The sequence below is a fragment of the Schistocerca cancellata genome, chromosome 12 (assembly GCF_023864275.1).
Source record: "Schistocerca cancellata isolate TAMUIC-IGC-003103 chromosome 12, iqSchCanc2.1, whole genome shotgun sequence".
NCBI lineage: Eukaryota > Metazoa > Arthropoda > Insecta > Orthoptera > Acrididae > Schistocerca > Schistocerca cancellata.
In genome coordinates this window covers 156,969,241-156,986,638 of record NC_064637.1, presented here as the reverse complement: position 1 = coordinate 156,986,638, position 17,398 = coordinate 156,969,241, and the positions used below count along the sequence as shown (strand labels likewise).

General features: G+C 52.4%; 1 protein-coding gene across 1 annotated transcript in view; it reads right to left on the bottom strand.

Annotated features, from left to right (window-relative positions):
- Positions 1–17,398, bottom strand: part of LOC126109849 (epidermal growth factor-like protein) — a 137,017-nt gene that overhangs the window by 52,000 nt on the left and 67,619 nt on the right. Inside the window, exon 2 of the mRNA XM_049914915.1 lies at positions 7,478–7,727. Within this exon, the coding sequence (XP_049770872.1) occupies positions 7,478–7,725 (248 nt within the window). The 5' untranslated portion in view covers positions 7,726–7,727. The remainder of the gene's footprint in view (positions 1–7,477; positions 7,728–17,398) is intronic.

The following is a 17,398-nucleotide window of genomic DNA, read 5'->3' as shown; positions in this document are numbered from 1 at the left end:
CGCGACACCACTGGAGGCGGGCTGCACGATGTTGGGGCGTGAGCGGAAGACGGCCTAACGGTGTGCGGGACCGTAGCCCAGCTTCATGGAGACGGTTGCGAATGGTCCTCGCCGATACCCCAGGAGCAACAGTGTCCCTAATTTGCTGGGAAGTGGCGGTGCGGTCCCCTACGGCACTGCGTAGGATCCTACGGTCTTGGCGTGCATCCGTGCGTCGCTGCGGTCCGGTCCCAGGTCGACGGGCACGTGCACCTTCCGCCGACCACTGGCGACAACATCGATGTACTGTGGAGACCTCACGCCCCACGTGTTGAGCAATTCGGCGGTACGTCCACCCGGCCTCCCGCATGCCCACTATACGCCCTCGCTCAAAGTCCGTCAACTGCACATACGGTTCACGTCCACGCTGTCGCGGCATGCTACCAGTGTTAAAGACTGCGATGGAGCTCCGTATGCCACGGCAAACTGGCTGACACTGACGGCGGCGGTGCACAAATGCTGCGCAGCTAGCGCCATTCGACGGCCAACACCGCGGTTCCTAGTGTGTCCGCTGTGCCGTGCGTGTGATCATTGCTTGTACAGCCCTCTCGCAGTGTCCGGAGCAAGTATGGTGGGTCTGACACACCGGTGTCAATGTGTTCTTTTTTCCATTTCCAGGAGTGTAGAAGGGAGCCCTGCGAGATTATTTTACCACTGCGGTGTTCGTGCACAGCGCCACAGTCTCTCGTTTCTGCACCTTACTCCAGATTTCAAAACTCCGCACTCGGCACACTCAGTTTATCACTGGCGTCACTGACCCATTAGCAACGTGGTTGGCTGCTGATTTACAAGCAAGAGCATGGCGGACACCCGCAGTGAGTAGTGTGTTTTCACAAAAAAGAAAGTCGCTTATTTAAAACGGCTTCACACAAGTAAACGAAATTGAACACAGGCGTGGACCAGATTCAAAGACTTGATTCGAAAGGATCGGTAATACCAGTATATCTCTGTATAACTGAACACATCAGTCTGCTAAAGCACTGGAAGCATCAATGTGTCTACACGTACATCTCAATTCGAACACCTTCAGAACGACCAGGGAAGACACAACGGCGCCGACCGACCGCCGTGTCATCCTCAAAAATAGTCAATCAAGTAGCTCTTCAATTGGCCTCACAAGTTCTGAGTGCACCCCACTCGTCAACAACACTCGACGGACAAGGACGGTCATGCAAGCAAGTGCTCCAGCTCGACAGCGCCTAACGTCGATGATCTGATGAAAATCGGTGTTACCGTTGCGGTAAGGCCGTTGGCATCTATGGAGTGGGTGAGGAGTCGCTCCCTAGTTTTAAATGTCCATTAGTTTTGTGATAGTTTATGTTTATTAAGGAACGTCGTCGTCTTTTGTTGCAAGATCCCTGAGGAAACCTCGATCTTCCGTAGCATTTTCTAACGTTGGACGACGAGATGGCTGGAAACTTTACAAGAGCGCGCCCAGGTCACTTCTTGGTTTGAAGAGTGCAGCCCTAGTTCAGCGATGGCGGCAAGGTGTTCGTGGCCCTCATGCCATACTTTATGCTAAAACCGTTAGGAATTGTCACACCAAGCTAATGACAACTGTGTCTGTAAACCATGTGAACGACGACGTTCAGTGTTGTGATCTCCAGAAAATGTAGCAGCAGACACATCTTCAACGTGCAGTCCTGCTAAATCGACACGCCATGCAGCAGGGACATGATGTGTGTTGTGTGAAAAGAAGGACCGCATCTTGAAATCCCATTATATTCAGGAGTTCACGTGATAGCACTGAGACAGGCAAATGGATTGTGAGGAAATTATGCTGTCATGGCACAATGATTGACTGGATTTGTTCAAGAACATTATTTAGAGTGAGGAAGTGGTGTTCCACCATGGGGGATTCGTGAATCGATACAACTGCCTTTACTGTGCAGGAACAAATGCAAGAATGACAGAATCACGAAGTCGACCAAAACTGACAGTCGGGTGCTGTGTGACTGTGGATCGTCCCACTGGTCCGTTCATATTGAAAGAGACAATGAAATGTGATTTGAATCGCCAGATGCTGAAGGACTGTGTGTGGCCACTAGTATCACAGTGGGGCAGTGTTGCGGATATTCTTTTTAAGCATGACGGAGCAGCATCTCATTTCGCCTGCACTGCTTGTGACTGGCTGGACAAACACTTCCCAGGACGTTGGTTGGGGTGGTGAGGACCCCATGCACGACCCCTGAGAAGTCCCGACCTCACGCTTTGTGACGTATGTGGTTGGGCCAAAGAAGAGGTGTGTTAAAGCCACACACACTGAACGAATTAGAGGAAAGGGTCACAGTTGTCCTTTGAAATGTACCTGTGACTTTCCTTCAGGTATCAATTGATCACATTCCTATACAGTTACATCGTTTGGTTGACAACGGAGGAGTATACAGGGTGTTACAAAAAGGTAAGGCCAAACTTTCAGGAAACATTCCTCACACACAAATAAAGAAAAGATGTTATGTGGACATGGGTCCGGAAACGCTTAATTTCTATGGTAGAACTCATTTTAGTTTCGTCAGTATGTACTGTACTTCCTTGATTCACCGCCAGTTGGCCCAATTGAAGGAAGGTGATTTTGATTTCGGTCCTTGTGTTGACATGCAACTCATTGCTCTACAGTACTAGCATGAAGCACATCAGTACGTTGCATCAACAGGTTAGTGTTCATCACGAACGTGGTTTTGCAGTCAGTGCAATGTTTACAAATGTGGAGTTGGCAGATGCCCATTTGATGTATGGATTAGCACGGGGCAATAGCCGTGGCGCGGTACGTTTGTATGGAGACAGATTTCCAGAACGAAGGTGTCCCGACAGGAAGACGTTCGAAGCAATTGATCGGCGTCTTAGGGAGCACGGAACATTCCAGCCTATGACTCGCGACTGGGGAAGACCTAGAACGACGAGGACACCTGCAATGGACAAGGCAATTCTTCGTGCAGTTGACTGTAACCCTAATGTCAGCGTCAGAGAAGTTGCTGCTGTACATGGTAACGTTGACCACGTCACTGTATGGAGAGTGCTACGGGAGAATCAGTTGTTTCCCTACCATGTACAGCGTGTGCAGGCACTATCAGCAACAAATTGACCTCCACGGGTACACTTCTGCGAATGGTTCATCCAACAATGTGTCAGTCCTCATTTCAGTGCAAATGTTCTCTTTACGGATGAGGCTTCATTCCAACGTGATCAAATTGTAAATTTTCACAATCAGCATGTGTCGGCTGAAGAGAATCCGCACGCAATTGTGCAATCTCGTCATCAACACAGATTTTCTGTGGGCAGGAATTGTTGATGATGTCTTGATTGGGCCCCATGTTCTTCCACCTACGCTCAATGCAACACGTTATCATGACTTCATACGGGATACTCTACCTGTGCTGTTAGAACATGAGCCTTTACAAGTACGACACAACATGTGGATCATGCACGATGGAGCTCCTGCACATTTCAGTCGAAGTGTTTGTACGCTTCTCAACAACAGATTCGGTGACCGATGGATTGTTAGAGGCGGACCAATTCCATGGCCTCCACGCTCTCCTGACCTCAACCCTCCTGACTTTCATTTATGGGGGCATTTAAAAGCTCTTGTCTACGCAACCGCGGTACCAAATGTAGAGACTCTTCGTGCTCGTATTGTGGACGGCTGTGATACAATACGCCATTCTCCAGGGCTGCATCAGCGAATCAGGGATTCCATGCGACGGAGGGTGGCTGCATGTATCCTCGCTAACGGAGGATATTTTGAACATTTCCTGTAACAAAGTGTTTGAAGTCACTCTGGTACGTTCTGTTGCTGTGTGTTTCCATTCCACGATTAATGTGATTTGAAGCGAAGTAATAAAATGAGCTGTAAAATGGAAAGTAAGCGTTTCCGGACACATGTCCACATAACATATTTTCTTTATTTGTGTGTGAGAAATGTTTCCTGAAAGTTTGGCCGTACCTTTTTGGAACACGCTGTATATGGAGTACATATATTCTCAGACCTGAAAAAAGATAACTGGTTTCATGTGCAAATATTCAATAATTAAAAAAAATTATAGACATTTAAAACTAGGGAGCGACTTTTCACCTGCTCCTACACATTCTGCCAATCTTCTTTTAAGGCAAGGCCGCAGCGGCCAGGCCGGCAAGGCCGCAGCGGCCAGGCCGGCAAGGCCGCAGCGGCCAGGCCGGCAAGGCCGCAGCGGCCAGGCCGGCAAGGCCGCAGCGGCCAGGCCGGCAAGGCCGCAGCGGCCAGGCCGGCAAGGCCGCAGCGGCCAGGCCGGCAAGGCCGCAGCGGCCAGGCCGGCAAGGCCGCAGCGGCCAGGCCGGCAAGGCCGCAGCGGCCAGGCCGGCAAGGCCGCAGCGGCCAGGCCGGCAAGGCCGCAGCGGCCAGGCCGGCAAGGCCGCAGCGGCCAGGCCGGCAAGGCCGCAGCGGCCAGGCCGGCAAGGCCGCAGCGGCCAGGCCGGCAAGGCCGCAGCGGCCAGGCCGGCAAGGCCGCAGCGGCCAGGCCGGCAAGGCCGCAGCGGCCAGGCCGGCAAGGCCGCAGCGGCCAGGCCGGCAAGGCCGCAGCGTCCAGGCCGGCAAGGCCGCAGCGGCCAGGCCGGCAAGGCCGCAGCGGCCAGGCCGGCAAGGCCGCAGCGGCCAGGCCGGCAAGGCCGCAGCGGCCAGGCCGGCAAGGCCGCAGCGGCCAGGCCGGCAAGGCCGCAGCGGCCAGGCCGGCAAGGCCGCAGCGGCCAGGCCGGCAAGGCCGCAGCGGCCAGGCCGGCAAGGCCGCAGCTGCCAGGCCGGCAAGGCCGCAGCGGCCAGGCCGGCAAGGCCGCAGCGGCCAGGCCGGCAAGGCCGCAGCGGCCAGGCCGGCAAGGCCGCAGCGGCCAGGCCGGCAAGGCCGCAGCGGCCAGGCCGGCAAGGCCGCAGCGGCCAGGCCGGCAAGGCCGCAGCGGCCTTGCCTTAAAAGAAGATTGGCAGAATGTGTAGGAGCAGGTGAAAAGTCGCTCCCTAGTTTTAAATGTCTATAATTTATTTTAATTATTGCGGCAAGGCCGCAGCGGCCAGGCCGGCAAGGCCGCAGCGGCCAGGCCGGCAAGGCCGCAGCGGCCAGGCCGGCAAGGCCGCAGCGGCCAGGCCGGCAAGGCCGCAGCGGCCAGGCCGGCAAGGCCGCAGCGGCCAGGCCGGCAAGGCCGCAGTGGCCAGGCCGGCAAGGCCGCAGCGGCCAGGCCGGCAAGGCCGCAGCGGCCTTGCCGGCCTGGCCGCTGCGGCCTTGCCTTAAAAGAAGATTGGCAGAATGTGTAGGAGCAGGTGAAAAGTCGCTCCCTAGTTTTAAATGTCTATAATTTATTTTAATTATTGCGGCAAGGCCGCAGCGGCCAGGCCGGCAAGGCCGCAGCGGCCAGGCCGGCAAGGCCGCAGCGGCCAGGCCGGCAAGGCCGCAGCGGCCAGGCCGGCAAGGCCGCAGCGGCCAGGCCGGCAAGGCCGCAGCGGCCAGGCCGGCAAGGCCGCAGCGGCCAGGCCGGCAAGGCCGCAGCGGCCAGGCCGGCAAGGCCGCAGCGGCCAGGCCGGCAAGGCCGCAGCGGCCTTGCCGGCCTGGCCGCTGCGGCCTTGCCTTAAAAGAAGATTGGCAGAATGTGTAGGAGCAGGTGAAAAGTCGCTCCCTAGTTTTAAATGTCTATAATTTATTTTAATTATTGCGGCAAGGCCGCAGCGGCCAGGCCGGCAAGGCCGCAGCGGCCAGGCCGGCAAGGCCGCAGCGGCCTTGCCTTAAAAGAAGATTGGCAGAATGTGTAGGAGCAGGTGAAAAGTCGCTCCCTAGTTTTAAATGTCTATAATTTATTTTAATTATTGCGGCAAGGCCGCAGCGGCCAGGCCGGCAAGGCCGCAGCGGCCAGGCCGGCAAGGCCGCAGCGGCCAGGCCGGCAAGGCCGCAGCGGCCAGGCCGGCAAGGCCGCAGCGGCCAGGCCGGCAAGGCCGCAGCGGCCTTGCCGGCAAGGCCGCAGCGGCCAGGCCGGCAAGGCCGCAGCGGCCTTGCCGGCCTGGCCGCTGCGGCCTTGCCTTAAAAGAAGATTGGCAGAATGTGTAGGAGCAGGTGAAAAGTCGCTCCCTAGTTTTAAATGTCTATAATTTATTTTAATTATTGCGGCAAGGCCGCAGCGGCCAGGCCGGCAAGGCCGCAGCGGCCAGGCCGGCAAGGCCGCAGCGGCCAGGCCGGCAAGGCCGCAGCGGCCAGGCCGGCAAGGCCGCAGCGGCCAGGCCGGCAAGGCCGAAGCGGCCAGGCCGGCCTGGCCGCTGCGGCCTTGCCTTAAAAGAAGATTGGCAGAATGTGTAGGAGCAGGTGAAAAGTCGCTCCCTAGTTTTAAATGTCTATAATTTATTTTAATTATTGCGGCAAGGCCGCAGCGGCCAGGCCGGCAAGGCCGCAGCGGCCAGGCCGGCAAGGCCGCAGCGGCCAGGCCGGCAAGGCCGCAGCGGCCAGGCCGGCAAGGCCGCAGCGGCCAGGCCGGCAAGGCCGCAGCGGCCAGGCCGGCAAGGCCGCAGCGGCCAGGCCGGCAAGGCCGCAGCGGCCAGGCCGGCAAGGCCGCAGCGGCCAGGCCGGCAAGGCCGCAGCGGCCAGGCCGGCAAGGGCGCAGCGGCCAGGCCGGCAAGGGCGCAGCGGCCAGGCCGGCAAGGCCGCAGCGGCCAGGCCGGCAAGGCCGCAGCGGCCAGGCCGGCAAGGCCGCAGCGGCCAGGCCGGCAAGGCCGCAGCGGCCAGGCCGGCAAGGCCGCAGCGGCCAGGCCGGCAAGGCCGCAGCGGCCAGGCCGGCAAGGCCGCAGCGGCCAGGCCGGCAAGGCCGCAGCGGCCAGGCCGGCAAGGCCGCAGCGGCCAGGCCGGCAAGGCCGCAGCGGCCAGGCCGGCAAGGCCGCAGCGGCCAGGCCGGCAAGGCCGCAGCGGCCAGGCCGGCAAGGCCGCAGCGGCCAGGCCGGCAAGGCCGCAGAGGCCAGGCCGGCAAGGCCGCAGAGGCCAGGCCGGCAAGGCCGCAGCGGCCAGGCCGGCAAGGCCGCAGCGGCCAGGCCGGCAAAGCCGCAGCGGCCAGGCCGGCAAAGCCAGAGACAGTGGGCCAGCAAGTCCAGAGAGGACAATCTTGCAAAGGTGGCTGGCTGGCAAATTCACAACCAGCGGGCTGGCAAAGCCAGAGAGGCTGGCCTGGCAGTGGCAGTGGGTCCAAAGTGGTGGCTCCACAGCTTGTTGGCTGAAAAGTCCAGAGAGAACAACCTGGCAAAGGTGGCTGCAGTAGAAGAGCCAGATAGGACCACTTGGCAAAGCCAGAGTGGCGGCCTAGCTGCTGCAGTCGAAGAGGACAATACAGCAAAAGTAGCTTCGATGGCAAAGCCAGAGCGGCAGGCCTGGCCTTCCAGAGTCAGGTCCTGACCTGGCCAGCGAGGGTGAGTACTTACAGACATGAAGCCACGGGCTGGTGTACTCACAGGACTTTGGTGACGCCGCAGACGCCGGGCTCCCTGAGGAATGCGGCACCGTCGGTGTATCTGGCGAGGTACTCCCTGCTGCCCGGCGGGGCGGCGGGGTCCGTGGCGTTGCGGACCGCGGTGGCGTTGGCCGGCTTGCCCTTGAACCAGCCCTTGACGGTGTTCACCACCCCGGCCTCGGCCACCCCAACGTCTCCCGCCAGCAGCGCCGCGGCCGCCACCAACAGCACCAGCCGCAAACGGAACATCGCTGCAAAACGAACAGGTGGGCAACGATACAATGATGGCGGAATAAGAGGTTCAACTGGTGAGACTATTCAATATTAAAAAGTGGGGAGTTCCCCAAGGGTCGGTGCTGGGGCCACTGCCGTTTCTTATTTATATAAATGATATGCCTTCTAGTATTACAGGTGATTCAAAAATATTTCTGTTTGCTGATGACACCAGCTTGGTAGTGAAGGATCTTGTGTGTAATATTGAAACAGTATCAAATAATGTAGTTCATGAAATAAGTTCGTGGATTGTGGAAAATAATTTGATGCTAAATCACAGACTCAGTTTTTACAGTTTTTAATTCACAATTCAACAAGAACTGATATTTTGATCAGATAGAATGGGCATATTATAAGCGAGACAGAACAGTTCAAGTTCCTTGGCGTTCGGATACATAGTAAGCTGTTGTGGAAAGCCCATGTTCAGGATCTTGTTCAGAAACTAAATGTTGCTTTATTTACCATTAGAACAGTATCTGAAATAGGTGACAGTTCAACACGAAAAGTAGTCTACTTCACATATTTTCATACGCTTATGTCATATCGTATTATTTTTTGGGGTAATTCTTCTGATTCAAAAAGGGTATTTTTGGCTGAAAAACGGGCTGTCGAGCTATGTGTGGTGTAAGTTCGAGAACCTCTTGTCGACCCCAATTCAATAGTCTGGGAATTCTGACATTGCCCTCACAGTATATATTTTCTTTAATGCCGTTTGTTGTTAGCAGTATTAGCTTTTTCCCAAGAGTTAGCAGCTTTCACTCAGTTAATACTAGGCAGAAATCAAAGCTGTATGTGGAATGCACTTCCTTGACTCTTGTGCAGAATGGAGTGCAGTATTCTGCTGCATCCATTTTCAATAAGCTACCACAAGAACTCCAAAATCTTAGCAGTAGCCCAAACACTTTTAAGTCTAAACTGAAGTGTTTCCTCATGGCTCACTCCTTCTATTCTGTCGAGGAGCTCCTGGAAGAGCTAAAAAATTAAGCAAATTCCAGTGTTACATTGTTGATTTTCTTTATTTAAACTCTCGAATTGTCGCCTGAATATGTTTCTTACATTTCATTTTATCTGTTTCTACTATCGTGTTATAATTTCATGTATTGACTTGTTCCATGACCATGGAGACTTCTCCTTAATTTGGTCCCACGGAACAATAAATAAATAAATAAATAAAAATATTGGCACGGAGTGGGAAAACTAGTACACCATTACAAATTACAGACTCTGAAAACACTGATGTGCCAAAACACTATCATTAGCTCATTAATAGCGTGCAGGTCCACCCCTCTAACTCAATACAGCAGTGATTCTGCGAAGCACGGATTCGCAAGTCGTTGCTCAGTTTCCGGACGTATGTTGTACCTCGTGTATATTGACAGGCAATTCACGTAAATTATGTACAGTGGTTTGTTGGCGCTGAGCTCGCACCCAATAACGTGTCAAGAGTATTCCATTGGGTTCAGGTCAGGGGAACACGGTGGCCAACACGTAAACTCGAGTTGAATGACATGTTCCACCAACCACTGTAGCACGATTATGGCCTCCACCAACCACTGTAGCACGATTATGGCCTTGTTACACGCAAAGTTGTCCTGATGGTAGATGCTGTTTGCCTCTGGGGAAGACACTGGGGATCAATGGAAGCAGGTGGTCCACAAAATGAATTATTACTTGTAGAAAGTCATCTCTTTTTAAACATAAAAATGATTCAAAATCTTTTTTGCGCGGATGTGCGCGCTCTGTTTTTCATCTTGTCTGTGAAAATTGTAATAAGATATACATGAAATGTGAATTCTGATGAAAGATATTAGAGTATTAAGTCTGTGGCTGAAATGAATCGGAGGTACGAAATGTCATATGTTTTATATAAAACAAAACGTGATCGAGGATCATGGCTCCTGTCAGCAAACGGCATCTATTTTGTTTTACTCCTTTGAACAGAGAAGACGTAATGTATGTAAGTCTCTCCACGTATCTTAGAATATGTTAGAAATGGGTTTTAGTTTAAAGATATGTAATCCCCGCAATTATTAAGTGTACATGATTTATAATTTTGTAATATTTGTTTCGGGAAAGCTAGCTGGAACCGCGAGCTCAGCAGATCATGGTAAAGAGACGCCGTGTGCCTCATGCAATTCGCTTTCAGCCGTTGCATTCGTTCTGTTATAAGCAAAACGCGTCCCCAAGATTTCCGGATCATTTAACAGTGATTTGCCATCATTTTGAGCAAGAAAGAAATACGCACGATCTAGCCACTGTCTCCGACCTGCGAATCTGCTGCTCTTGCTTCTGTCAGATACAGGCTGCCATATTGGTGGTGGAGTTATAAATTACTACGGCTCCTAAATGGTAAAAACTTCAGGAGTTAATTTTATTTTGAAGTCATTGCATTCCTTTTAGATGAGTGAGAGATGCAGTAGGAAGAACGCCCACCAACACCAACAATAACCGTTGTTCCTCTGCTCAATCACGAAGAAACTAATCTTATTTAATTAATCAGTTTTTCAAAGTTTCAGTATTTTAATTCAGATAACGGAGCATAATAACGTGTCCAAGCTGACAGTAAGCTTCAGTGTTGAGTATGATAGGGGATGAGAGGACAGCTTCGTTTTGTTATTGACTTCTGACAGTTTTTTAAATAAAAGGAAGCGTATGTAGTGTAACAAATAGCGGGAACAACAAAGAGATGGCATCATATTTGTCTTTGTTGAGTTTCCTTACAACTCAAAGGCATATGAAAGAGCACGTAACACGACAGTTTATTTACGAATCTCTTGTAACCGACAGAGATTTAGTGCAGAATGTCGTTCCATTTTAAGAACAGAAAGTGCCTAATAAACAGCTAACTACATGGCTTATATATTGTTGTTGTGGTCTTCAGTCCTGAGACTGGTTTGATGCATATATATATATATATATACACACACTCCTGGAAATTGAAATAAGAACACCGTGAATTCATTGTCCCAGGAAGGGGAAACTTTATTGACACATTCCTGGGGTCAGATAGATCACATGATCACACTGACAGAACCACAGGCACATAGACACAGGCAACAGAGCATGCACAATGTCGGCACTAGTGCAGTGTATATCCACCTTTCGCAGCAATGCAGGCTGCTATTCTCCCATGGAGACGATCGTAGAGATGCTGGATGTAGTCCTGTGGAACGGCTTGCCATGCCATTTCCACCTGGCGCCTCAGTTGGACCAGCGTTCGTGCTGGACGTGCAGACCGCGTGAGACGACGCTACATCCAGTCACAAACATGCTCAATGGGGGACAGATCCGGAGATCTTGCTGGCCAGGGTAGTTGACTTACACCTTCTAGAGCACGTTGGGTGGCACGGGATACATGCGGACGTGCATTGTCCTGTTGGAACAGCAAGTTCCCTTGCCGGAACGATGGGTTCGATGACGGTTTGGATGTACCGTGCACTATTCAGTGTCCCCTCGACGATCACCAGGGGTGTACGGCCAGTGTAGGAGATCGCTCCCCACACCATGATGCCGGGTGTTGGCCCTGTGTGCCTCGGTCGTATGCAGTCCTGATTGTGGCGCTCACCTGCACGGCGTCAAACACGCATACGACCATCATTGGCACCAAGGCAGAAGCGACTCTCATCACTGAAGACGACACGTCTCCATTCGTCCCTCCATTCACGCCTGTCGCGACACCACTGGAGGCGGGCTGCACGATGTTGGGGCGTGAGCGGAAGACGGCCTAACGGTGTGCGGGACCGTAGCCCAGCTTCATGGAGACGGTTGCGAATGGTCCTCGCCGATACCCCAGGAGCAACAGTGTCCCTAATTTGCTGGGAAGTGGCGGTGCGGTCCCCTACGGCACTGCGTAGGATCTTACGGTCTTGGCGTGCATCCGTGCGTCGCTGCGGTCCGGTCCCAGGTCGACGGGCACGCGCACCTTCCGCCGACCACTGGCGACAACATCGATGTACTGTGGAGACCTCACGCCCCACGTGTTGAGCAATTCGGCGGTACGTCCACCTGGCCTCCCGCATGCCCACTATACGCCCTCGCTCAAAGTCCGTCAACTGCACATACGGTTCACGTCCACGCTGTCGCGGCATGCTACCAGTGTTAAAGACAGCGATGGAGCTCCGTATGCCACGGCAAACTGGCTGACACTGACGGCGGCGGTGCACAAATGCTGCGCAGCTAGCGCCATTCGACGGCCAACACCGCGGTTCCTGGTGTGTCCGCTGTGCCGTGCGTGTGATCACTGCTTGTACAGCCCTCTCGCAGTGTCCGGAGCAAGTATGGTGGGTCTGACACACCGGTGTCAATGTGTTCTTTTTTCCATTTCCAGGAGTGTACAAACGAACTTCTCCATGACAACGGAAGGCCCCACACGAGTCTGTCCGCCCAAGAGGAGCTCACAAAACTTCACTGGGCTGTTCTTCCTCTTCCTCCCTACGGCCCGAATCTCGCACCTTCCATATTTCTGGCGTTCTGTAAGCTGCTTTCTTCGTGGATGGATTACATTTCCGAGGGGTACACGAGTGGGCCTTCGGCACCGAAAACCCAGATCGATGTTGTTTCGTTGAATGGTTCGCACACTGACATTTGTTGATGGCCCAGCATCGAAATCTGCAGCAGTTTGCGGAAGGATTGCACTTCTGCAACGTCGAGCTATTCTCTTCAGTCTTCGTTGGTCCCAGTCTTGCATGATCTTTTTCCAGCCACACCGCTGTCGCACATTTGATGTTTCACCGGGTTCCTGATACTCACGGTACACTCGTAAAATGGTCGTAAAGAAAACTTTATCACCACCTCGGGGATGCTATGTCCCATCGCTCGTGCGCCGACCATAACACCACGTTCAAACTCCCTTAAATCTCGATAACCTGCCTTGGTTGCAGCAGTAATCAATCTAACAACTGCTCCAGACACTTGTTCTCTTATACAGGCGTTGCCGACCGCAGTGCCACCTTCTGCCTGTTTACATATCTCTGTATTTGAATACGCACGCCTATACCAGTTTCTTTGGCGCTTCAGTGGACATAAACTGTGAAAAGTAATCGACCTACAGGACTCCTTTGGGATACTTCCGTAGTTACGTTCGAAACGCCTTTCGGAAGTCAAGTAACATGGCGTCTATCTGGTTGCCGGCATCTAGTACTTTCTGGGTCTCGTGGACGAACAGAGGGAGCTGGGTTTCAGACGATCGTTGTTTTCGAATGCCATGCTGATTGCCACAGAGATTTTAGGTCTGCAGAAATTCCTTAATACGCGAGCATAAATCATGTTCAAACTTTCTACAACAGAGCGACGTTGTGGATAAAGTCCTATAGTTTCGTGCGTCTGTTCGACGACTCCTGTTAAAAACTGGAATGAACAGTGTCTTTTTCCAATCACTAGGAACGCTTCGCTCCTCCAGCGACTGCTTCGACCATCGTCTCTCCCGTGCGCCATCTTCTAGCGGATGGCAGGAACTGCGGTGGCGTAAGCTGTCTCTAGCACACCTGTCGGCAAACATGTAGCACTAAGATCGATAGTAGGCGCTGGGTCAAACACGTCTTTCACGAGAGAGGACAGAGACGACTCGCAAGCAACGCACCACAGCAAGTACACTACTGGCCATTAAAACTGCTACACCAAGAAGAAATGCAGATGATAAACGGGCATTGGACAAATATATTATACTAGAACTGATATGCGATTACATTTTCACGCAGTTCGGGTGCATAGATCCTGAAAAATCAGTACCCGGAACAACCACCTCTGGCCGTAATAACGACCTTGATACGCCTGGGCAGTGAGTCAAACAGAGCTTGGATGGCGTCTACAGGTACAGCTAGCTGCCCATACCGCTTCAACACGATACCACAGTTCATTAGTGACTGGCGTATTGTGACGAGCCAGTTGCTCGGCCACCATTGACCAGACGTTTTAAGTTGGTGAGAGATCTGGAGAATGTGCTGGCCAGGGCAGCAGTCTAACATTTTCTGTATCCAGAAAGGCCCGTACAGGACCTGCAACATGCGGTCGTGCATTATCCTGCTGAAAAGTAGGGTTTCGCAGGGATCGAATGAAGGGTAGAGCCACGGGTCGTAACACAGCTGAAACGTAACGTCCACTGTTCGAAGTGCTGTCAGTGTGAACAAGAGGTGACCGAGACGTGTAACCAATGGCACCCCATACCATCACGTCCGGTGACACGCCAGTATGGCGATGACGAATACACGCTTCCAATGTGCGTTCACCGCGATGTCGCCAAACACGGATGCGACCATCAAGATGCTGTAAACAGAACCTGGATTCATCCAAAAAAAAAAATGACTTTTGCCATTCGTACACCCAGGTTCGTCGTTGAGTACACCATCGCAGGCGCTCCTTTCATGAAGCGTCAAGGGTAACCGCAGCCATGGTCTCCGAGCTGATAGTCCATGCTGCTGCAAACGTCGTCGAACTGTTCGTGCAGATGGTTGTTGTCTTGCAAACGTCCCCATCTGTTGACTCATGGATCGAGACGTGGCTGCACGATCCGTTACAGCCATGCGCAAAAGATGCTTGCCATCTCGACTGCTAGTGATACGAGGCCGTCGGGATCCAGCACGGCGTTCCGTGTTACCCTCCTGAACCTACCGATTCCATATTCTGCTAACAGTCAGCGGATCTCGTTGAACACGAGTAGCAATGCCGCGATACGATAAACCGCAATCGCGATAGGCCACAATCCGACCTTTATCAAAGACGGGAACGTGATGGTACACATTTCTCCTCCTTACACGAGGCATCAGAACGTTTCACCAGGCAACGCCGGTCAACTGCTGTTTGTGTATGAGAAATCAGTTGGAAACTTTCCTCATGTCAGCACGTTGTAGGTGTCGCCACCAGCGCCAACCTTGTGTGAATGCTCTGAAAAGCTAATTATTTGCATATCACAGCATCTTCTTCCTGTCGGTTAAATTTCGCGTCTGTAGCACGTCATCTTCGTGGTGTAGCAATTTCAATGGCCAGTAGCGTATTTAGGCCGCCGCCACAGCTAACCGGGGCTCAGTCTCCGTCATTGACTCATTCTAGTTTGGCGTCTGTCATTCACTCGCAGAGCGGCCTTGCTTAGTAACAGGCTACGACAGTGCATAGCGGGACTCTTGCTATTCCAGCAGTACCGGTATGACGAAAGTGTGTAATAGCAAGATTACCGATATTGTCTACAAGAGGACTATTACGAACATGGACTCTATTAAAGATAAGTAACTGTGTCAGTTTATTCACATGAAGTCATATTAATGCAGTTGTGCATTTGTGTTGTTGTAAGAGGATACCGGCCACCCAAAGTAACATCCTCCCCCTTGCTTTCTACGGTTCAACACCTCAGGCCTACTGTGGAGACGAGGACGGAATACTACAGGAACAAATGAGCGTTATCTGTCAAATGTCGTGTCGCCTCGCGCAAACAGTCGACCGGTAGTGATGCAGTCGGCTGGGAAACGTGAGGTGGACTCTAAACTACTGTCAGCTCAGCTGGAAGGCCTGCGTGTTTCTGCTGGAGTCACGCCTACGTGAGATAAAAGCTGGTCGGGAGTTCTGCTAGATCTCTGCAGGCTCGTCTGCGAGCCTTACAAGAAACCAGTCACCCCGTGACACGTGTAGCCGACGCCCCTATCTTAAGAAAAAATAATGATTACCGTCATGGGAGAAGCTGTAGCTTTACCGATTACTTTGTGTGTGTTTTGTGCTCTTAGAAGCGTGTCTCACTGTGTTGATAGGAAGATAGTAGTGCGGACTTCGCGATTTCGTTTTTTTTTACGGATGTATTCTGAGGCAGTGCGGCTAAAAGAAAACTGTTTGTTCAGCAGAATCGAGCAGCGAGAGTACTGTGTAAAATGGGTCACCGTACATCTCGCAAAAATGCTTTTGACCCTTTGTTGGGCAATGTTGCTCCGAAGCAGGGTGAAAAGTATTTAAACCGACAAACTCGGTTAGATTGTAGAGGACATCAAAGCAAATATTTTTCCCTAATGTCATTTTTTCCTATGAGGGGTATTTAAACCGGTAGAGGAAGATTTCTCTGGCGGCAAATTAACTAAACCAACAAACACTTTTCCATTTTTTTTGTGACCAAGAGACAACACTTTAACACAGGCCACTTTCAATTACAGTAGATTTTCAAAAATGCCTCCATTGACTCGTAAACAAAGGTTACACCGTCGGATCGTGTTCTGTCTGACACGGGCAAAAACACCAAGAGTATCCTGAATTGTTCCTGCTGCTGCTGCTATCCGGCCATCAGATCCTCTTCTGATGCAACAGGAGTTGCGTAAACAAGGTTGCGCATCTCTCCCCACACAAAAAAGTCCAGAGGGTGTGGTGTCACCGCCAGACACCACACTTGCTAGGTGGTAGCCTTTACATCGGCCGCGGTCCGGTAGTATACGTCGGACCCGCGTGTCGCCACTATCAGTGATTGCAGACCGAGCGCCGCCACACGGCAGGTCTAGAGAGACTTCCTAGCACTCGCCCCAGTTGTACAGCCGACTTTTCTAGAGAGAGTTCACTGACAAATTACGCTCTCATTTGCCGAGACGATAGTTAGCATAGCCTTCAGCTACGTCATTTGCTACGACCTAGCAAGGCGCCATTATCATGTGCTGTTTATCTTGTGATGCATGTACCGTCAGACCGATGTTCACCAATTATGGATTAAAGTTAAGTATTCCAGCTGCTACGTATTATTTTTACTAGACTCAACTCCTTTAACTGTTCCAGACCTCACGCCAGCCTGCGTGAGCTTAAACGCGTGCCTTTCGGCTACCGGTCATAGTGGTTTGGCTGTCTTGCCAAGTCAGAACAGAGGGGACATATCTGGGGATCGAGCATGCCATGATACAGGACCGCCTCTGCCAATCCACGTTTCTGGCGACCATCGGTCCAGGAATCAACGCACACGACGATTGAAATGTGCCGGCGCCCCTTCATTTTGGAACCACATGAGTTGTCTTGTAGGGAGCGGGACGTCTTCCAGCGATTCTGGCAATGCTCTGGCGAGAAAATTGTACTAGTGCCTGCCATTTAATGGCCTAGGTAGCAGATACGGCCCAAATAAACAGTCCCCAACAACACCTACCCACACATTAACGAAGAACGGCACTTGATGAGTGCTAGTAACTGTGGCATGTGGGTTATCCTCACTCCGAACATGCGATTTGTGCATGTTGAAGACTCCATCACGCCCGAACGTTGCTTCAACGGTAAACAACACAGGGGATGGGAATGTAGGATGTATTTCACACTGTTCCAGGTACCACTGCGAAAACTGTGCTCTGGGTGGATAATCAACTGGTTCCCAGGTTGTGGACACGCTGTAAATGAAATGGACGTAACAGTTGCTCTCGATGGACTGTTCTTACATTCTTCTGATTCGTCCCCATGTTACATGCAATTGCACGAGTGCTGATTGAAGGATCCCGCTCCGCATGCTGCAAGACAGCTTCCTCAAATTGCAACGTTCGTACCGTGCGACGGCGTCCCTGTCCAGGTAATCTGCTGAATGACCCGGTCTCACGCAGACGTTGGTACACAGCAGCAAAGGTCGTATGATGCGGGATACGGCGATTAGGATATTGTTGTTGATAAACCCGCTGTGCAGCTCGTCCGTTGTGGTGCGCTACGTAGCACGCACCTC